At 39.6% G+C, this 22,001-nt stretch overlaps 3 protein-coding genes across 3 annotated transcripts; all 3 read left to right on the top strand.

The window, feature by feature from the left end:
• Window positions 1–463: 463 nt before the first annotated feature.
• LOC135604890 (cysteine--tRNA ligase, chloroplastic/mitochondrial-like) lies at window positions 464–7,854 on the top strand. The gene is made up of 9 exons (XM_065094563.1): window positions 464–716; window positions 2,118–2,181; window positions 5,016–5,177; window positions 5,902–6,078; window positions 6,172–6,453; window positions 6,540–6,665; window positions 6,787–6,990; window positions 7,202–7,306; window positions 7,381–7,854. The coding sequence occupies exons 1-9, from the start codon at window positions 550–552 to the stop codon at window positions 7,588–7,590; spliced, it is 1,497 nt and encodes a 498-aa protein (XP_064950635.1). The 5' UTR covers window positions 464–549; the 3' UTR covers window positions 7,591–7,854.
• A 753-nt stretch (window positions 7,855–8,607) lies between these two features.
• Window positions 8,608–15,397, top strand: LOC135604825 (uncharacterized). The gene is made up of 7 exons (XM_065094497.1): window positions 8,608–8,792; window positions 9,231–9,656; window positions 9,766–9,929; window positions 10,046–10,126; window positions 10,247–10,322; window positions 10,403–10,486; window positions 15,066–15,397. Exons 2-7 carry the CDS (start codon window positions 9,248–9,250, stop codon window positions 15,185–15,187), a joined length of 936 nt encoding a protein of 311 aa, XP_064950569.1. The 5' UTR covers window positions 8,608–8,792; window positions 9,231–9,247; the 3' UTR covers window positions 15,188–15,397.
• A 248-nt stretch (window positions 15,398–15,645) lies between these two features.
• Window positions 15,646–20,364, top strand: LOC135604756 (auxin response factor 6-like). Its single transcript, XM_065094436.1, has 13 exons — window positions 15,646–15,772; window positions 15,917–16,572; window positions 17,011–17,099; window positions 17,158–17,253; window positions 17,337–17,393; window positions 17,479–17,628; window positions 17,719–17,803; window positions 18,523–18,613; window positions 18,700–18,843; window positions 18,931–19,053; window positions 19,145–19,220; window positions 19,296–19,443; window positions 19,518–20,364. The coding sequence occupies exons 2-13, from the start codon at window positions 16,392–16,394 to the stop codon at window positions 20,204–20,206; spliced, it is 1,929 nt and encodes a 642-aa protein (XP_064950508.1). The 5' UTR covers window positions 15,646–15,772; window positions 15,917–16,391; the 3' UTR covers window positions 20,207–20,364.
• Window positions 20,365–22,001: the final 1,637 nt, after the last annotated feature.

The raw sequence follows: 22,001 nt of genomic DNA, 5'->3' as shown, positions 1-22,001 counted from the left end.
TAATAATGATCTGACCATCACAATAAAAACATTGTAAAGTATACTTAAAAATACTATAAGTGAACTAAACAAATTTTAATCTCAATCAAGCTAATTATAAACTTAAAATATATTATGTTATAATGATCTATAAATAATGATAACTAGAAACATACAATAATATCACTTACAGTGTTTTTCAATAATGTTTTATCATTTTCAATACATAAATAAACTATTATAAATGTTATTTATAAATTAAAAAAATATTATAACAATTAAAAATGAACAAAAAATGAGTAAATTTTACCAGAAAAACTGTTAAGGGATATTATATATATATATATATATATTAAATTAGGGATATTGCTTGAAAAAATAAAAAAAATAAAAGAAATAAAAGAGGAAGTATCTTTTGAAAAACATCTGAATATTTTATAGGGAAATCCCAAAAAGAAATATAAGGAATATAAGGAACGCACACGCTGTTGTCGCCGTCGCCGTCGCCGTGAGTTAGGGTTTTTAGGTCCTTGGGAAGAGGGGAAAGAGACATCGAAAGGGGGGCGAAGGATGGGGAATCCGGAACTGGTGCTGTTCAATTCGATGTCGAAGCAGAAGGAGGTGTTCAAGACTCGCGTGGAAGGCCAGGTCTCCATGTACGTCTGCGGCGTCACGCCCTACGATTTCAGCCACATCGGCCACGCCCGTGCTTACGTCGCTTTCGACGTACTCTATAGGTCTGCGTCGTTCCCTTTTTTCGTCCTTCGCTAGTTGATTTTGTTTTCCGCTTCAAATCTGCGATTTGTTCGTAAATTTTCTGTCTTGGGATGCATATGATTTTGTCTTCTTTTTTATGCGTTTGGGGAATATATGGGCGACATGATGCTTCGCCGTTAATGTGGTTTAGTTGAAGGTATCGAAGTAAATCACTGGGCCAAAAGGCTCGGATGATTATATGTGAAACCATTTATACCTGATGATCACAGTCCATTTGCGTTGAATTTTAGGTCAGCTCAGTCCTTTAGATATATTCCTTGATTGGACATGTCTTTTTTGTATGAGAAGGCTGGTTTGACCTTATTTAATGAGTTGGCTTGGTTTGTAAAACATTATTGTCAAGTTTGATAGCAAGCGACAGTGTGCCACAGAAACAAGAAATCAACAAAAGAGGAAAGAAAACAATGAAAAACACAGAACAAAAAAGGAAAATCTGTCTGGTGATCTTCCAACCATTTTTTGTCGCATCAAGTCTTACCTTTATCCTTCAAGAATGAGGCCTGGAAGCCCGACAGTTGGTTTGAGAATTGCTAAACCAGTTAAAACTGATGGCCACTGACCCACTCTGCTTGGTTTCTTGGGATGGTTCAGTCCTTTAGTTAATTTCTTATACTGGATTAGTTCGGTTTGTCTTAGTGTGGAGAATGAAAAAGTGTAGAGAAGTAGTTAGTTTCTTGAATTGTTCGAGGAGAGCCTGAAGATGATAAATTGGTTGAAGAATTGACAGGCATTGATATCTCTATTTTGTATATCTTGTTTTCTTATCTTCCCTGAATATCTCTATTTTGGCAGTGGCTGCACTATCTATTCTGACTGCATGTGCTTACCATTTACTAAGTTACACACGCAACTGTTGTGCAAAGAAAATCCTTGGTGGTTGATCCATGAACCAGAAAACTTAAAACCATTCAGATTGTTTTAAGTTGTCGATAACTGGCTTAACTTTTGAGTGTTCCAGAAAATTCTGTTGGTTGTGCTGGTTACATGATCTAGCTAGCAATCATGTTGTTCTTGTTGATGGTCAGTCCAAGCCATCCATACATTTTGGAAGTACCATTGGCTAACCAGTTAACCATGAAGATTCTGAGATGTTCGAGACACCTTTTGAGCATATATCGGCAAATTTGTGTGAGCTAGAATCTGGTGAAAAATGTTAGATTCATAAGTTAGTAACATGTGTCTATGCTATTTACAAAATTTGACTGCTTTCATGTTGTGTAAATTATGATGCATGTAACATAGGTGTTTTGTTTCTTGACTGTATATTTCACTTTTGCAAGTATATTTCCATGAATTTTATGCAGATCTAATGCAATGAAAATATCTTGTCAAAACTTATGTAACAGTTTGTCAATTAGCAGGTACTTGAAACACTTGGGTTATGAAGTTAAATACGTGCGGAACTTCACCGACATTGATGATAAGGTTAGATGCTTTTTCACATTGAATAGTTGATGGCGGATAATTACATTCTTGAGATGTAGCAGATGATGGGTCTCTATAGTATGTCTAATTTTTACTTAAGAGAGTTTTTTTTTTGGTCATATTACCTGTTTCATTGTTTACGAACAGAGGTTTCTGTTCAGTTTTTTTATTTTATGTTTCTGTGATGAGAAAGATAAAATTGCCACTTAAAAGAAGCTTTGGTCATATAGTTTATCATAGAATTTGCATTCATGGGATACAAATACTGATCATTGACTTGGTGGATGACATTTCTTTTAGTTGTTGGCGTGTAGAAATTTCTACAACATTAATGCTTCTCCTTCAGTTAAAATTTGCTTTATAAAGCATTTCAGATTGGGGTTGACTTTCTTAAGAATGTCATAGTATAAAATTATGCGATAATTATTTGACTACTGTACAGCCATGTATGCCCTCTGGGAGCCTAACTTCTTGCCTCCATAGATATTTTAGGTCAGTGGTCTTTGCACCCTTTCAACTTGGTGGTAAATCATGGACCATTGAGTAGCTCACATGCAAATTGCATTCAGCTAATTTGCTGACTGTCCAATGATTTTAATCAATTAAAATACTTGACAGTGAATTTTCTATCATGGGAATCTGCAGTCTGTGAGAGTATGAAAACAGAAGCTTGTCAGAAGAGTTTTGGTCAAAGTCTAAGAGTTTAATCCTTTCAGTGATTGATGGTCAGTTCTTTAATATAATGGTGGCAAGGATGATCCAAATGGCAGATGATTTCTTCACTGATGTATGGTCTTACTAGTTTAAAAATAGTGACAGAAGTGGAAGATCTGTAAAAATAGTGACTGATGTATCGTCAGTTTTTCTAGGGTTTTATCCAAAACTCGTAAATTAAATGTTTGGTAATTTAGGGTGTATCTTTAGCCAAACTGAGTTTTGGAGCTCCAAAGGGAAAAAGGACTTACTATGAGCATAAGCACTCTAGAATGCTTGACACCCGTGTTAGACACCAAGACTTGTCAGACACTTCTTGATGCATGTTGGAACACTTCTTGATGCTTGTTTGTAGTTCACAACATTTAGAAGTCTTGTACCATTAGCGCTTATTGTATTAAGTATGTGTATAACACGTAAAATTGTTCTTTTATAAGGCTTCTAGACATGTTTGAATATCAACAAATTTGTATGCCATTTGGCTTTTGATATATTTGTTAGTGTTACATATTGAAAGTACTTTTTGTGAGCAATTGGTAGTTGTATGTATGGTTAATATGTCTTCTAGAAGTTGTATATATGATAATCATAGATTGTTTATGTCATACAAAGTATTAAATTATAAGGCTTCTAGAGCACTTAAATTGTTTTTTATAAGGCTTCTAGCCATGTTGAATATCAACAAATATGTATGCCATTTGGATTTTGTTTTATTTATTAGTGTTACATATTGCAAGTATTTCTGTGAGCAATTGCTAGTTGTATGTATGATTTTTATGTCTTCTAGAAGTTGTACATATGATAATCATAGATTGTTTATGTTATACCAAGAATTAAATTAAAATAACATATGAAAATGTACAGTGTATAGTCCGTGTTGTGTTGTGCCCTAAACTTATAAGATTTGCCATGTTGTGTCCATAGCATATCACATCTATGACCATTCTTCACATCTGACATGAGATTAAGTTAATAAATATGCAATCTAGAACTGATTTTTCTCTCCTTATTTCCTCTAATTACATAGTTACTGTAAATGAATTTTATATTTTGCAAATCTCTAAACTTTGAGAAGTTATGCAATTGTGTCAGGACTTTGTGAGGGTTTACATTGAAACGCATCACAAATATCTTATCAAAATGTTGTTAGAACGATACTGCACATCATGCAGCCTAACAATTGTAAATCCATACTGTAGATTACTCTTTGAAGAAAAATCATAATAATTTAATCTTTTTTCATTTTTTTACTGATTTAGTGCCTAAGCTTGCAATTATTTTATTGTTTTCTTCATTTTTTTTTTTGCTAAACTATCTACATTCAATAGAAGTCCATTTCTAGCTTATGCAAAATTGCAAGAACTGTAACTATTTAAAGGAAACCAGATTTATAACATTTTTAATTTCCATGTTGCTACACAAAGTGATGAACACTGTAATTTTTAGTACTTTTAAATGCTTTCACTTTCCATTCTTGTGTGCTGGTGGGTTGCTACCATCAGTGATCCAGGAAACACACATTTGAGGCCATGAATATTTTTGTTAGATTATACTTGCCTATAATTACAGCACTTGATGCTTCAACTCAAGTTAATTGGTGAATAGAGTTTCACTTTATAGATGACTTGTAATTAGCACTTGAATGGTTATTATTTTGTCAAAAGTTTCTATAATCAGAATAATCTAGTTGATTTCTCACCCAGAATGTTTGATCTTGCTACTTTGCATATCTCTTGAATTGTGTTGGGTACCCCAAATAGAAAAAGGATGACCCTTTGCACAGGGCTCCCACCAATGCTGGGCTTGAGGAGGGTCAGACATCAAAATAGAGCTTAATAAGAACCTAAATAGAAATAAAACGTTAGTCACTTACTTAAGTTTCTTTTTATCAATCTAGATTTTATTTCTCAAGTTGTTCATCTTTCATGATTTGTGTAAATTATAGCAAGGATACTGCAGAGAAAATATTGTAATAAACTATATTTCATGTTTCATTGGCACTTGATATTATTGTACATACAATCCAATTGGCCAAGATTTTTTTATTCTGCTGCCTCTGCCATTGATTTCTACATAGAAAGTAACATGTCAGTTATGTGATAATTCTATCCACTTTGCAGATAATTAAAAGAGCAAATGAATCAGGGGAAGATCCTTTAAGTTTGAGTCGTCGGTTCTCTGAAGCATTTTTGCAAGATGTAGCTGAGCTTCAGTGCCTGCCTCCAACACTTGAACCACGTGTTTCTGATCATATAGAGCAGATAAAGGATATGATAACTAAGGTATTTGATGTAGTACTGTAAATATATGCTCGACTCAATTTGAAATTAAGAGATAAGTTTGTCTTTTGTCTTGTAGTTGATAAATCTGTCTTGTAGTTGATCTTGTTATGTCATTTGTGAATTATAGTTTTTAGTTCTTTATTGTTGGCACCATTGGAGGATTCCACATAAAAGATGCTATCATTTAAAAGATTCCACATAAAAGACTTAGGTGCCCAATGACCTCTATTCTATAATAGCCTCTATTCTATAGATTTTGTGGCACCCCTAGCATGTTTCAATGCACTGAAATATAGTCCACCTTTATTCAGGACTTTTAAAAAAAAAATAGTTATGGATCTTATAGTTTTTCTATTCATAAGCCATGAGAGAAGGAATCTTATACTATCTTAAGAGTGATGTTAAAGACTTGCAGAAGTATGCAGATATACTTGTGGCCTATGTTTGAAGCGTGAGCTCATACCCATTCTTTAAAATATCAAAGCAAAATACTGAACAAATACAGGCGTTATATAATGTAATTGTTTCATATTGTCTGAGCAGATGTCATAGTTAGACAAACGAAGTAAACTTTTGGGTACAATAATCATGTATGATACCTTGTTTTTGTTCTCTCCCTTATGTAATCTCAGATATTGAATTTAGACACTCAAGGACATCATTTGATAACATCCTAATTTTAATTTGATAAAAAACTTAACAGTTATTTATTTTTTTATGGCAGATCATTGAGAATGGCTATGGCTATACCATAGAAGGAGATGTTTACTTTTCCATTGATAACTTTCCTGATTATTGCCAATTGTCTGGACGAAAGTTAGATGATAATCGTGCTGGTGGAGGTGGAAGAGTTTCTGTTGACTTGAGAAAGCGAAATCCAGGTGATTTTGCATTATGGAAGGTGAGGTCATGCGTTATCTAACTTTTCCTCACTGTCTTTCTAGACCTGGCCTTTGCTCATTCATCCATGCTCCAATTATTGTCTAATTTTCAGGCTGCTAAGCCTGGTGAACCAAGCTGGGAGAGTCCTTGGGGCCCTGGAAGACCAGGTTGGCATATTGAATGCAGTGCTATGAGTGCCCAATATTTAGGTGATGCTTTCGATATTCATGGTGGAGGAAAAGATTTGATTTTTCCTCATCATGAAAATGAGCTTGCTCAGAGCCGAGCTGCATGCCCAGAGCACAAAGTAAGCTATTGGATGCACAATGGCTTTGTGAACAAGGACAATCAGAAAATGTCAAAGTCTGATGACAATTTCTTCACGATCAGAGATGTAATGGTCAATGATGTCCTTTTTATTTTATTTCTTTTTGTTGTACCTTAATTTTCTATTATCTTATAATCAAACTTTTGCTATAGATTATTGCGAGGTATCATCCATTGGCTTTGAGGTTTTTCTTGATGCGTACACATTACCGTTCCGATGTCAATTATTCTGACAGGCAGCTTGAAACTGCATCTGATCGCGTCTTCTACATATATCAGGTGTTTACTTGTGACTTGTACATCTGTGATGGCTTTCTTTGTTATATATTATGATTATGCTTTCTATATGGTTTCTAAAGGCCACTTCCACTAATCTCATGGATTTGTTTGAAATGTGTAGACACTCTATGACTGCGAACAGGCTCTTTCTCCATTTCGTCAAGAAAATATCCAGGGCCAAGTCCCAGCTGATATCAAGGAATTAATTGACAAATTCCACTCAGATTTTTTAGCATCTATGTCGGATGATCTCCACACTGCTGTTATATTAGATGATCTTATGGAGCCATTTAAGGCGATAAATAGCAACTTAAAGAAGTTCAAGGTATTCATAATATTTCTTTCCCCATCTGAATTCAGAAATAATGAATTCTTGCATTACCTTATTTACCTCGTAGAAAATAACACAGTAAGAATGTGCTGTCCTCAGGGTGAACATTTTTGTTCATCGTAAATGTTTTCTTGCTTCATAACCGTGTTTGAGTTAATCATACTGAGTTTTTTCTATGTAGTTTAATTTGCATTTATTTTTATAGGGAAAGAAGCAACAAAAGCCACTTATTCTTACTCTTTTTGCATTGGAGAAGGAAGTTAAGGATGTTCTTGGCATTTTGGGCCTCTTGGGTAGTTCTTGCGCCGAGGTAACCCAAGTTTTTTGAACCGTTGATTTGAAGAGTTATTCACATTCAAAAACATTCTTTGTTTGCCTTGATAGGTTTTGCAGCAACTGAAGGATAAAGCGTTATCGAGAGCAGGGTTAATCGAGGAGCAAGTCCTGCAGCTGATCGAAGATAGGAACTTGGCAAGGAAAAATAAGGAGTATGAGAAATCAGACAAGATCAGAAAAGAGCTTTATGACAAGGGCATTGCTCTAATGGATGAACCAAAGGGGACTGTTTGGAGACCACGCGAGCCCCCTGAGTAGATTACAGAAGTCACCGATTCTAACACCGCCGATTGTCTATCACCTAATTTATGGGTGGTGAGATTTTGATAAAGAAACTTGCATATTATTGTGACATGTAAAAGTAATATATATTCGATAGATTGCTTGTATCTTAATTTCGAAAGTATTGGACAAGAGGACAATACTTTCCTCATTTAGCTGTCATACTCCGTTTATGACATTAACTAGTTGATATCGAGCTTGAATTTAATCAAGAGATTTGATGTGATAAACCTTTCTCAATGTGTTGCTTTCCGTATAATTTTTCTTGTCAACAAAATTGCATTTGACATGTACATTAATGTTTCTGATATGTTTTGCCCAGTGCTCATAGAACATAATCACAAGTTTCTCCCTGCATTGTTTTTGCATATTGAAGGGTTGAGAGCCAAGTTGGTCCAATGCGATGCATCACTTCATATGCTCACCTACCTTCTCTTGTAGCTTTCATGCTCATAAACAGATATAGGTAGCTTGTTCATCTTAAAGAGCATTTGAAGTAGAAAGCATTTGTTGTATTAGCATATAATAATATAATTAACATGGTCACATATTATGATGTAAGAATTTAGTGTATTATCAATTTCTATTATCATATTAACTAATTGTTGATGTTAGTAAGATAAGTTGAAGGCATACTTAGTCAGATAAAATGATGGTAAAATTTATTGGTCATTTAAGTAATTATTCGAATTTAGTGAATCAGTATCAGACACTATAATGCAACAATGTGCGAATATCCACATATCAATTTTCATATATAACTAATCTAATATTAATATTAATATTATTTTATATTAATTTAATTAATATTAATATCATTATTAGTATTACTAATAATATATAATTATTAATAATATTAATGTACAATGTAAACCATGTTTTACTTGGTTAGGTTTGGTCAGCCGACCGACCCAAATGACGACCGTCGAGGAGTCCTCTCTCGATGTTTCTACTCTATTCCCCATTATATTAAATATATGTGTGTGAAGGGGTATTCTCTCGGCGCTTCCATTGCGCGACTTTTGGGGAATCCATCGTCCTCTTGAGAAGAACCCTAGAAGAAGGCTTCGCCTCTTCGTCGTCCGTCGCCCCCAATTCTCCAGTTCGCGCATCCGGGTCCTCCGATCGATTCGGCTGCCGCCGAGTCCACTGCTTCCCGGCTCGATCGCTCGTGTTCCGTAATTTTCTTGGATTTTTTTATTACTTTTTCTGCGCGCGTTTCCAGACGTTTTTTTGATCCCGATGAATATGTTGATCGATGATCTTACCCTCGATTTGGGACGGGGGGAGAGTTTTGTTACGATTGGGTGCCGCTACATAGGGTTTCTTGGCTGTTCTATTTCTGGCTAGAATTCGATTTGGTTTGGGGATTCAGTTTAGTTCTCTGTTGACGTGCTTGATTGGCGAGAAATGGGTTTGGTGAATTATATGTGGAGAATATCGATTGATTGGATACTTCCAGGAAAAAATTAAAACAATCCTTGCTTCATTTTTTTTTTTGTAATTACAGCGATTATTATTTTCTCGCTTTTGTGTAAGACATAGGATTTTTCTTGAACGGTAATTGGTTCTTACTGCTTGTCGATGCGTGATTAAGCTTTGATTGTCATGTACAGAGTTTTTTTCAGAGAAGATGCAGAGGGGAAGAGGCGGTAGAGATGACTTCTTTGGATTTGGGGATCCATTTGCTGGGTTTGGTGGCTTTGGCAGACCAGGGAGTCTGATTTCGAGCTTTTTTGGTGGGAGGGACCCCTTCGATGATCCTTTCTTCACGCAGCCATTTGGAAGCATGATGGGCCCGAGCATGCTTGGTCCCAGCATGTTTGCTGGTCGAGGAAGCGTCTTCGGAGAGACTAGCAATGCTGGGTTTTTGGAGCAGGCTCCCCCTGTCAATAAGTCGAAGGGTCCAATTATTCAGGAGCTCTCTGATGATGATGATGGAGGAGAAGGAGAAAAGGCTGACAAGGAGCTGAAAGAGAACACAAGAAAACATTCTAGGACAACCAAAGAGCCATTTGTTCAGGATTCTGATGAAGTTGAAGGTGTAGATGCTGATCTGTTAGCTTCAGTATTTCATTATAGTTGGCACTGTGAACAACTTGATCGTTGTCAAGTGATGCAGGATTTCTTAGTTGGGTTGTATTTTTGCAGAAAAGAAGAGCAGGTACATGCAGTATAGGAACAATTATAACCAGTCTAATCCAATGCAACCACAAGGTCGTTCTTTTTCTTTCCAAAGCTCAACAGTCACTTATGGCGGTCCAAATGGAGCATATTACACTTCATCCACTGCAAGGAGAATGGGTGGTGACGGAGTGAGTAATCAGGATTGATGAACTAATGCACTTTTCTTAAAATAAAATGTTTAGAACATTACGTAAGTAATGATTGATGTTTGTCTTAATGCTATCACCCCATTTGTCTGAGACAGGTTATTATGGAGGAAAGCAAGGAGGCTGATACTACTACTGGTAGAGCTTCTCACAGGGTTTCTCGAGGGATCCGTGAGAAAGTATGTACTAACTTGATCATTTGTCCACATTAAATAATCTTTTAAGACTCTTAATTACATTTCAGTGGAATGTTTCGTGTACCTTGCTAATATTAGGCATCCTGGTCACTGTCTTTGTAGGGCCACTCAGTAACAAGAAAACTAAATTCTGATGGGAGAGTAGACACAGTGCAGATGTTACATAATCTGAATGAAGGTTTGTCACTTCATCGAGCTGCAACTTAGGATGATTTTTTTTAAAATTATTTCTTTTAACTGCAATTGGTTAAATATCAGATGAGATGCCTGTTTTTGAGGAAACTTGGAAAGGAAAGGCCAAACAACACTTACCTGGATGGAACCCGGGGCTTGATTTGCCTGGTAATGGCAAGTTTAGTTTGTTGTTATTTCTTTATTTAACACGATTTGAAACTGAACTATCTTCAATTGTGCATCTGCATTTATCTATATATCCAGCTATTACTGTGGAATGCTTTTTTCTAGATGGTTAATAATCATGGTGTATCCTTGCTAATAGCCTGCATAAAGTGGGGAGACAAGTATATTCACCTTTTATGTGAAAGTTTCCTCCTGAGTTATGTATCGGGTGCTATGTCGGATTGCATGACAAGTAACTAGTGCCCTCTAAGTTATTTTTGTTGAGTCGATAGCTATTCAGTTATGTTTGCGTACATATTTAACTTGTGCATTTGATACAAAGTGTTCTGTGTATCAATGATACATGTTATCAGAACCCGAATTTTTTGGAGATTGCCATGTAAGAAGTCTGAAAAACCAATAGTTCATTTACATCTAGAAGTATGTGATGTAAATTTTTTTGCCAAGTATCTAACTAGCTCCTTTATATCTAGAAGTATGTGATGTAAATTTTTTTGCTAAGTATCTAACTAGCTAGGCGTGCAAACTGTTTCTTGTATGATTTTTAATCAGGCATTTGCATTGTTCGATTCGCTATTATATGGTGTTACTTGACAGTGTCCCTTTGGTTCCTTGAATTAGCATACCTTGGTTGAAGTCACAAATATAGTGTCTTTGCTTGTAGTTTTAAGGTTGCCTACACTGATCATATAGACCTCCATTGGAGGGAGACACATGCAATAGATTAGTGAGCTTAGGCTGAAGTCACAAAAATAGTGTCTTTGCTTGTAGGTGTAAGGTTGCATATGTTGACCATTCCTAGACTCTGCCTTGGAGGGAGCTACATGCAATATATTGCCTCTTTGTACCTTGGCTTCCTAGGGTTTTGGCTACATAGCTTTTGTTTATATAAGAGGGATATCTTAAATGTAGTTGATATTCAATTAACTTCTAATACAAAATATCTTGATCAAGGCAACATTTATTATCAAGAAATAGTAGAAGTGGATAAGGAGAATAGTAGCGATAGCAGTAGTTGTAGTCAAAATTGAGAAAAATACAGGAAAGTAATGATATAAACCGATGAAAAGGGGGAACAGCAGTTGTAGGAAGAAGAGGAAGAACAAAAAAACAAAAAGAAAAGCAGATGCAGTGAAGACAAAATATGGTTTAGATTTATATCTTATTATTTGTAATGGAGACATAATTGTTTATGTTGATTTTTCCTACTTTCTATTGATTTAATATATTAAAAGGCCTTCGACATGCATCTTTATGTAGTTGGATGTCTTTCTCTAGTAGTATGACAAACTGTTCATCGAAGCCAACAAAAGTTATAATATTTGTCAGAAACTTGCTGAGACTTGTTGAAGAGATCAATATTTTAGTTCGCTACAAGTTTTCTCTTTCTAAATGGTAGTACTCCTAAGATTCTATTTGGTTAGATTAGGAAAAATGGAAATATACTGTGGTAGATAAGTATAAATTGTTTGGATTGCAGTAAATTGGTTTGAAATTTGTTTTTGACTTAGTTTATTATTTGTGAAATATAGAACTTTCTTTCTTCTTTGAATGATGTTGAAAGTCACAGAAAGAAGAGTTTGAAAACAGTTGTATTTATTTTAGTTTTAATTAAATCAGAAAGAGAATTTGTAACGTGCGGTTGGTTGAAGGGAATAAAACTTCTTTTGTTTGATTGTCCTTTATAATGACTTTCTATGAATGCCATGCCTTAGGTTGTATAGAAGGGTTAATGTAATGAAGTTTTTGACGGAATTCATTTTAGGTCAAGTCCTCTTTGGGTGTGTATGCAGCTTATTTAACATTGAATCTCAATAGCATTTCTATGCCAAACTATGGAAAGATTGGTCTATCATAAACTAATAAGGCAAACATTCAATATGAATCTCATGTACACAACAGGTTTTTTAAATTGGTTTATACGTTTGCATTTTTTAGTACATCAAATTAACATATCTTGTTGACAATAATATAGCAATGGACATGGTTCATTGGTTTTGTTGAAGTGGGAATTACAGTATGTTCCACCATTAGTATGTGGTTTTAGTACCCTGTGCGTCAGTCAATGAATTACCATGTGAAATTCTGCCTACTATTTTTAGGTAATGTTGACCATAGAGGCCAATGCTGGACGTTAGAGATTTTAAACGAAGTAAAATGAACATTAAATTCCCAAAAGTAGATATTATAGGTTTCTAAGATGCGGTGGGTCGATTATGAAATATGGGTGGAAGGCTAGAATGTGAAGATTTGACCTGCTTTTAGTTTGAATAGTGAAATTGCACTAAATAAAGCTCCACAGCAAGTAATATACATGTAGTCAGTCTCAAATAGTTGGGATATTATAGCTTCTTGTTGTAGATTCTTGAAATGCATGTAGTCACTTAATAACAGCTTCTATAATTTGTTTTTAGGATGAAAAACTTCCTTTTGAGCAATGATTTAAATGGGCGCCCGGGCGCTCGCCTAGGCACTCGGGCGAGGCGAGGCAAGGCCCAAGCGCCTCAATAGAGACCCAGGCGGCGCGCTTCAATGAGGTGTCACCTGGGCGCTCGCTCGAACCCAAGCGTTGGGCGACTCAGGTGAGCGCCCGGTTCAAATACTTGAACCGAACCACATTTTTTAAGTCTGGTTCGACCTCGAGCGATCCCCTTTCTTATTGGCAAAAGCCACCCCCGCACGCACACTCGACCTCAAGCGATCAACCCTAGCGAGCGCTCCTGCCTTCGCTGTCGACGCTTTCTGTCGTTGCCTCCGTCATAGACGTAGCGGGCCAAGGCCTCCTCTGTTGTCATCGAAGATGTTCGACGGCTTAGCCTTCGTTCGTAGCTTCCTTCTGCCATCGCTGGTAGTTCCTTCTACTGTCGAGGGAGAGGATCGTAGCTTCCTCCGCGATTGATGTACACTTTGGAAGCTTCCTCCATCCATGACGTTGTCGTTCGTAGCTTCCGTCGGTGTCGCCAATGTCACTACTACTGTCTGTAGTTTACATCGCTCTCGCAGTTGTTGTCCGAAGCTTCCTCCGCTGTTGCGACTGTCATCCATAGCTTCCTCCATCACCGCTGGCTTCTCCTTCCCCACTGTCAACCATCAGTGACACTTTCCTCTTGGTTTTTTCACCCTCTGCTACTTTTAACGGTTTTTTCTTCCCTCTTAACTATTGTTAACAATAAATAATATACTGTTAACAATAGATTGTTAAATCTTTAATCTTTATTGTCTTGAAATTATATATTAGGTTTTAGAATTAATAACAAGTGTACAAAGTAGTTTAACTCTAATATAGGTCTTCATAAACATGTTTAGCATTTTTTTATTTAGTTGTATATTATTTTAATTATAATATTCGGGAGTGCCTCGTTTCGCTTGGGTAGGCGCCTAGGCGAGTGCTTAGTGCCTTAGGCGTTGTGGGACTTTGGCGCCTTTTAGCGCTTAGTGCTTTTTAAATCACTGTTTTTGAGAATTATCTTGTATAGTGTTGAGGATGAACTTAGTTTAAATGGGAACGAGTTTGTTTAGGTTATGATGGCCTTTGCTTTCATGCATGTGGTGCAGGGAAGAGTCTATACAGTCTTGGTGTTGGAAGGTCGTATTTAGTTGATGTCTGATTGGTGGTTGTCCCATATGGTATCCTTACAATTTTGGTTTTGGTGAGAAAGTGACAGGCAATTAACAGTCAATAGTTTGTGTAATAAAATTTGTTGTTTCGTCATCATTGTGCCTAATATAGTTGTGTGTATGGTAATATCTCTATAGGCTTCCAATCAGGTGCTTGGGAAATGTATATGTGAGCCAAAGCCTCTTGTGCTGCACTAAGGCAAAGCCACTTCGTCCCTGCAGAGATAACAGTATTTAGGAACCATTAAAAACTAAATTCCCCTGGTAGACCATATGTGTCAAGCCATTCATCCGTTCTTGTTTCAAGCTCCAGAATATCCTATCCTGTACATGAGTAATAATTAACGATCCATGATCTATTCCGTCACAGATTGCTTGCGGATGATTAATGGATAGCAACTTGGTTGACAAATAAGTTACGATTGACTAAATTTTCCTACTTTGTTTTACCCTTTAGTGTTCAGGATGCTAGTTGCTACCATTTTCCTTGGTAGCATCTCTAGCAGCTGCCACTACCAGTCTGGCCAACCATATGCAGTAGCTGCTCCTTTCTTTGCTGCAGCAGCAACTCTGCTTTGGCATGGTGACTGCTGTTGGTACTGCTCGTCTGGCCGTCAGCACGCCAAAATAGATCTCTTTTTCCCCTTCAATGTTTGAAAATATTACACCTCACTTTGCAACAGTGGTCACCTTTCTTGTTGCCTCATGGATTCACGTGTATTGATTTGGAGACCTTGGATCAATGCAAATTCTACTCGTGACACATGACCCTTGGAAACTAACAATATCTTGTATATAATCTTCTTCTGTCGGTTTGCTTTTTAATGACAGGAAAACAAGTTAATAATATTTTTCTGCGGTCTAGACTTGCATGACATGTTTGCGCTGCCCCCTTTAACTTAATGCCATCTGACCTGACCCCCCCATGTTGTTGATTATGTAGGGAACCGGCAAGAGGAAACGAGAGGGTGGGCGCTTCCATCAACCCAGCAACCACACGAGTCGGGAAGGATGAGATCGCAGCCACGCACCAACCCTTTTAAGGCCGGAGGCTCCATGAAATGAGAACTTTGATAGGGCATCTGAGAGCTTTAAGTACATAACAAGCATGGTAGTTTGCCATCCTTGCACTAAATACAAGTTGGGCAGCCAGTCCCTATGATTTCTGTATGTGACATCACTAGGGCCATCGCTTTGGACCACCAATTTCATGTCACAAATATTATTACTATGGGTGTGCAGCATATTTTGGGTTCACGAACAATTTAGACTCTACTACTGCCTCGTTTAGGTTGCTAGCTTTGTGTCCAAGTGAACAGGTCTTGTGGGACAAGAAAATTTAACCTGGACTTGAGATCTAAGTTGTGGAGCAAAATAGCTGGCGTTTTCTCATGCGGTCCTGTCACTGTCTCTACTGCATGTTTGATGTGTCTTGCAACTTGTCCTTGCCATTTGCAGCCCGCAGGCATCTTGCGGTTCTTCATCTCGTTCCATTAATGCGGTGACCGGTGGCTCTACTCGTCGGGGGACCAATCTCGAGCCGAGCCGATCGATCCATTGTGGTCCTAAGAATTCCCTCACTCCCTGATTTAAAAAGCTCAGACTTGTAAGTGTAAACGGCAAAGCTGCTCGTGTTCTCAAAACAGTCGGGTACGTACTCGTCGCTTTTGAAGAGCTTGCAAGCTCACATCGCTTCTTCGAGTACAAGTGAGCGTGATGTGTTTGTGTCAAAAGCTTCGTTGCCTCTCTGACGAATGCTGACAACTACGTGCTATTATTATTTTCGTATCACAGCCAGCCAGACCAGTCGAGAGCGTCGGGGTGGGAGTCAGGAATCCGGGCAAACTACAGTTGCTAGATCTTCTCTGTAGCCCATCTTCCCAGTAACCATCCAAAGCAGCAGCACCTAACCGCCATCAATAAGTATCTCACAAAAGAGTTTGCTGCACTGATGGGCACACCACAATGACAAGAACCCTAAAATCGATGTGGCAGGTCCCGTTACCGTCTCCACCTGCCGAAATTAGTCACCGATGGGTCCCGCCGGGGGACCCCTGTTTCCCTGCAGTCGCCTACTTGCCCGTTCAGGTGAGGGCGCCGAAACGGGTAAGGGTTGTAAGAAAAGAACTGCTCTTTACACGTATGCGACATTCCCTGCCCACAGTGAGACTGCAGCGAATCCTACGTGAAATAGAAGAAGGTAGCTTTTCCTGTGCAGAGAGAAGAGAAGGTGGTGGTGCGGGTGCATTAACTCTCCGGGGGGGGACGAATGGGAGCCAGGCGGTGCACCCTCGAAGCCGGTTTTAACTCCCTGCTCGCTCCCGTAGCTTCCGAGTCCGGTGATGATCTCCGTGAAATCGACTCCGAGAATCCCAATTGCTGTAATCTCTCTTGTGGAGACAAAAGGATGAGGCTCTCATCGTCCGGTCTCGGCCGTCTGCAGGAGGAAGGTGAGCTTTTCTTAGTCTGTTCAGCTCAACGATTTATTCCAACTCAAACCGCATCCCATCGGTTCTCTAATCTCCAACTTTCCATAACCGTGTTCGAGTTCCCCTCTGTCCAGCTTCTCCTTTTGCTTGTCCTTCCAAATCCATGAAACTTTGCTTGCTCGTTGCAAGAACCGGCCGCAGAGTCTTGGCTCACCAGCCATTCTTCTGCGGTGCAGGCATCTTAGAAGAATCTCCACCTGTCTTATGTTGGAACCTGCAGCTCGTTGATGTCAGGATAACAGCCAATACTCCAAACTATATCATTCGTTCCTGCAAATTCTTCACTTATCTCGAGTCTACCTGACGAGCCAATGCCTTACGAACATGATTAAGGCTCGATTTGCAATCTCCCATTTCTCTCATGTTGCTTCTCGTGATGAGCGTTGCGTCTGAATTCAGAGTTGTGGCATGCCTGCGCTGGACCGCTGGTGTCGTTGCCTCCTGTTGGAAGTCGGGTGGTGTACTTTCCGCAGGGCCACAGCGAGCTGGTAAGCTCTAATCCATTTGCTTTGAGCATTTGAGCTGCCACTTAGGTCGTCTCCGCAGGTGGCTGCATCAACCAACAGGGTGACCGGTTCCCTCCCCAGCTTCCCGAGCTTGCCTCCTCACCTGGTGTGTCAGCTGCATAATGTTACCATGCTTGTAAGTTCGTCCCAGACTTATCTCGTGATTGATCGATCATGTGCACACCCGCGAACACGAACGCTTGTTCTCTCTATCCACAGGCGGATGAAGAGACGGACGAAGTATATGCCCAGATGACACTGCAAGCCCTAAGTCCAGTAATGAACTCCATCTCTGCACTCTATTCCAACATTGTATATGCGTGCATTTGATGGAGAAGTTTCCATGATTTGTAATGTGAAGCAAAACGATCTTCATCTGCCTACTGAACTGGGCACGCGAAGCAAACATCCGACCAATTACTTCCGCAAGACATTGACGGCAAGCGACACCAGCACGCACGGTTGCTGCTCCATTCCCCGTCGAGCTGCAGAGAAAGTGTTCCCTCCATTGGTATATATATAATATGTTCAGCATTTGTTTCGAGGGGATGGGATGAGCAGCTCCATTCATTCTCTTTTACCTGTGCTGTTCTTCTTGCAGGATTTCTCACGGGACCCCCCTGTGCAGGAGCTGATCGCCAAGGACCTCCATGGCAATGAATGGAAGTTTCGGCACACCTTTCGAGGTACATTTCCCTTCTGCAGCATGGCATTGATCCCAACTCTCAGAGGCTAGTCGGAACAATCTTATGTTCTTGGTTAAACAGGAATTGAATTGCTTTGCTACTAAACTTAAAGCGTCATCTTCTTTATGTTCATGTGAGAAATGATACAGTAACACCACCTCTCTTGTCCTTTGACAAAAGAAAGAGAAGAGTTTGGTGGCCCCTTTTTTGTTTTCTTGGGAGGAAAAGCTTTTTTATTATAACTCAAAACTCATTTTAGTGGAAAAATAAGAAAGGAGAGATCGAGAAGAACTCAACCCAATTTGATAGAAAAATAAGAAAGGAAAGATTGAGATTGTGTGATGACAAAGAGGTAAGATTATTGTACATGGATGCTCTTTACATCTTGCATTGATAGAATATACACCATTTTTCATGCGTCATGAATTTTTTATGTACCATACTTTCAAACCAAATATATATAATATCTTTCTAGAAACATATCCCTTCTCAAGAGATAGTTACAAATTTGTGCATTGATGTTCTTACATTTCTGATGGGTTTCAATAGTATCATTTCTGATGGGTTTCAATGTTTCTTAATCATTCATAAGGTGGGTTGAACAAAGTCATGTTTTTGGTTCATATGAATTGTAATCTCCCTTCATGGATCAATTTACATGTACTCATATTACATGCTAAAGTACGTGTAAGGAGGGGATGGTGTTTCTCCTGATACAGGCCAGCCAAAGAGGCATCTCCTCACCATAGGATGGACTCTCTTCGTGAACGCAAAGAGACTGGTCGCAGGAGACTCTGTGATCTTTATCTGGTATACATCACTGCACCTACGACTCGTCTGCCACTGTCGACTCAGCTTCGGCTTCTTCTTCGATCTCACTGGCTTTCTTTCAACAGGTACGGCTACAGTGAGTTGCTCCTGGGAGTTCGGCGCGCTCAGAGTCCGCAGCGAGTTGCTTCCGCCGACGCCGTGCACGTAGGCCTCGTCGCTGCTCATGCCGTTGCCACGAATAGCTCGTTCACCCTATCTTATTTCCCAAGGTGAAATGTGGGGCTTCACTCAAAGTGTTCGTTCCGATTCCTCAAAGAGAGAGAGAGAGAGACTGATGTTTCATGGCATTCTTGCAGGGCGAGCCCATCTGAGTTCGTCATTCCACTGTCTAAGTACGTCAAAGCAGTCCTCCGCACGCGTTTGCTGGTGGGCATGCGCTTCCGGATGCTCTTCGAGACGTCAGAGTCAAGTGTTCGACGGTATGTCCGAGCTCGTTCCCTCAAACTCTTCGGTCCAACATCATGTAAGATTTCGACTCATGAAGGTTGCTCACTTCTTTGTTGGTGTTAGATACATGGGAAAGATTATAGGGATCGGTGATCTCGACCCTGTGCGTTGGCCCAACTCGCACTGGCGCTCCGTGAAGGTAACGAGTCTCTTTAGCTGTGCTTCTCTGCGTGCGCGTGTTGTTGTCTCAGTGACTTCTTGTGCACGGAGGCAGGTGAGTTGGGACGAGCACGCAGTTGGAGAGAGGCAGTTCAGGGTGTCACCATGGGAGATCGAGCCGCTGCCGACCTTTCCGATGTATCCATCTCCTTTTCCTTTGGGGATGAAGCACTCGTGGCCTACTGCAGTCCCCTGCCACCATGGTAACATCATCTACTTCGTCATCACTTGCTTTGTGTGTGATGTGTTCATCTTCCTGTGAGCTCCAAATGTTTAGGTGAAGATGACGATAACGTGGATTTGGCTTCACCGCTGATGTGCTTCCAGAACGGTGGAAACCTAGGGTTTCTATCACTGAATGCTCATAGCAGCGCTGCTGCACCGTGGATGCAGCCGAGGTTCGTTGCTCCGATGCTGCAAGCGGAGATGTGGCCGATGGCGGCGGCATCTGGGCTCCTGGAGAAGAGGGTTACCGATGCCGCAAAGCAGGCATCAGCTGCAACGCTGCAACCGCAGCAGACTCCAACACCGCTAGGTCAGAGTCTGGATCATGGTGGTCCACCTCCACCAGCCTTTCTTCAGATTGCTCAGCTGAATCTGGAGCAGATCCTGCATCAACAAGCACAACAGCGGTCGGCGGCCACCACCGCCGCAGTGGCTCCTCCGGTCCAGTCTCTTCTTCTTCCTCCTCCTCCTCCTCCAGTTGCATATGCTGACTTCAGCCCTAGTATTCCGCCACTGCAATCACCCTATGATACCTACACCATCTTGCACAACTCAACTGATGCCACTCTTCCTGCCTACTCTCTTACCTACCCTATCGATCTCACCTCGGAGGATATCCTTTCGCTGCACCCTTCCTTTCACTCCTCCTTGGAGTCTCTTCCGCCTCTTGAGGTTTGCATCCACCGTGACTCTGTTGGCGGCGAACTTATCACCAGAAATAACGAAAGATTCTTCTTTTAGATTCTCAAACCATTGATTTGCATATGATCCATCGTATGCATGCCGGTGGCAATCTTCGTAATCCATATTTAGTACGTCAGATCGAACATGAAACAAAGGATAATGTTCCCTCCGGAGAGTTGTATTGACAGTAGTACGTCGACGAGTGATGCCTTTGATTTGTGTCATCATGTTAATCTAAGATGCTTTCACCATTGTAGCGATAGCAGATGGCTCACGCTCTTCATTAACAATATCAAAGGTAATTGCATATTGCCCGTATAGTTAATTATGATTAGTATTCTTATACTTTAAAAAATTGTATCGAGATTCCTATACTTACGAAAGTAAAATATTTAATCTCGATTATCCTTTCATCGTTAACTTCTTCGATGATTGTTACGTACAAAAAAAGATAAAAACATAATTTTATATAAACTTTTCATTGTAATCGATTTTTTTTTATCCTCCTCTTTCGAACCTACTTGCCTGTCGCATTAACATTAACATTAACATTAACATTATTATTATCTTTACCAACACCAATACTATCACCAGTATCAATATCATAGCCATTACCGATACCATTATCGTTGCCAATATCATTACCATAACTAACAGCATTACAAATTTCATTATAATTATCAATAATTTCCCATACAAATATCAATACCATTATCATTCCATATACCATTACCAATACCTTGTATTAATACCAATTTTGATACCAATACTGATATGAAAAATATTTATCCTCAATCTCTGCTCAACACGTGACAGTACAATTAGTAGGTGGAAACAAACCCAGTCAACAATTAAGCCACATAGATATCAGTTCAATATAAAATCTCAGAAGAATTATTTTGCTCATACCACATAATATTCCCCCTGGGTCAAGCCCCGTATAAAAAAACCCATATGCCACAACGATTGAGGTATGTTATTGTTTACTCAAAACTCTCACTTTCTATCTCGAAATTAATTAGAGCTTCGGAGGGACCTCGTCGAGGACTTTACTAGACCTCATTCTTCATGCAAGTTGGCAACTAAACGAATGCTCGAACCTTTCGTTCAACCAAATCCGACTTCATGCGTATGTAGATCCAAACTGAGCCAAGTTGATCTGGACATAAACGAGATCCACAACATCATTTTGGTACTCAAAGGAAGGCTCATGTTACAAGAACATCACTCCATCGACTCAATGAGCGCTCGAGCAAGGATGCTCCACCATCGACAATGACATCCCTTGGCACTTCCATCTCGTTGCGAACCCCGATATAGTATCGACAGTTGTTCAACGACCCCGATTTCTCTCTACCATAGGGACCCCAACCCATATGGTGGTCTTGATCAAGGTCTTCTGAAACCCATATGGTGAGGTTCAGACACTCATTGAGATGATGTAATTTATCATCTCCCTCCTCCCCTAGTTAGCTCAGTCGGTAGCAACACTAACCCTACAACAACCAATTGCTCCTCGAACACCTGTCGAGGTGCCTCGACCAACCTCGACACCTGTCACCTCAAAGCATCCACGATCGATAGACGACCACTTGACAAATGGAATGTTGGTCGAGTTCAGCAAACTCATTGAGATGATGTAATTTATCATCTCCCTCCTCCCCTAGTTAGCTCAATCGGTAGCAACACCAACCCTACAACAACCAACTGCTCCTCGAACACCTGTCGAGGTGCCTCGACCAACCTCGACACCTGTCACCTCAAAGCATCCACGATGGATAGACGACCACTTGACGAATGGAATGTTGGTCGAGTTCAACAAACTCATTGAGATGATGTAATTTATCATCTC

The sequence above is a fragment of the Musa acuminata genome, chromosome BXJ1-1 (assembly GCF_036884655.1).
Source record: "Musa acuminata AAA Group cultivar baxijiao chromosome BXJ1-1, Cavendish_Baxijiao_AAA, whole genome shotgun sequence".
Taxonomy (NCBI): domain Eukaryota; kingdom Viridiplantae; phylum Streptophyta; class Magnoliopsida; order Zingiberales; family Musaceae; genus Musa; species Musa acuminata.
The sequence above is the reverse complement of the archived record's forward strand: the minus strand, read 5'-3'. Positions and strand labels throughout refer to the sequence as shown.

Bases quoted from the DNA above. Each gene is read 5' to 3' on its own strand.
- LOC135604890 (XM_065094563.1), top strand. From the start codon at position 550: ATGGGGAATCCGGAACTGGTGCTGTTCAATTCGATGTCGAAGCAGAAG. The intron at 6,454-6,539 runs GTAATGGTCAAT...CTTTTGCTATAG, and splicing joins ATTTCTTCACGATCAGAGAT to ATTATTGCGAGGTATCATCC. The intron at 7,307-7,380 runs GTAACCCAAGTT...TTGCCTTGATAG, and splicing joins TGGGTAGTTCTTGCGCCGAG to GTTTTGCAGCAACTGAAGGA.
- LOC135604825 (XM_065094497.1), top strand. From the start codon at position 9,248: ATGCAGAGGGGAAGAGGCGGTAGAGATGACTTCTTTGGATTTGGGGAT. The intron at 9,657-9,765 runs GTGTAGATGCTG...GTATTTTTGCAG, and splicing joins GGATTCTGATGAAGTTGAAG to AAAAGAAGAGCAGGTACATG. The intron at 10,127-10,246 runs GTATGTACTAAC...CTGTCTTTGTAG, and splicing joins CTCGAGGGATCCGTGAGAAA to GGCCACTCAGTAACAAGAAA.
- LOC135604756 (XM_065094436.1), top strand. From the start codon at position 16,392: ATGGGAGCCAGGCGGTGCACCCTCGAAGCCGGTTTTAACTCCCTGCTC. The intron at 17,394-17,478 runs GTAATGAACTCC...TGTAATGTGAAG, and splicing joins CACTGCAAGCCCTAAGTCCA to CAAAACGATCTTCATCTGCC. The intron at 19,444-19,517 runs GTAACATCATCT...CCAAATGTTTAG, and splicing joins TGCAGTCCCCTGCCACCATG to GTGAAGATGACGATAACGTG.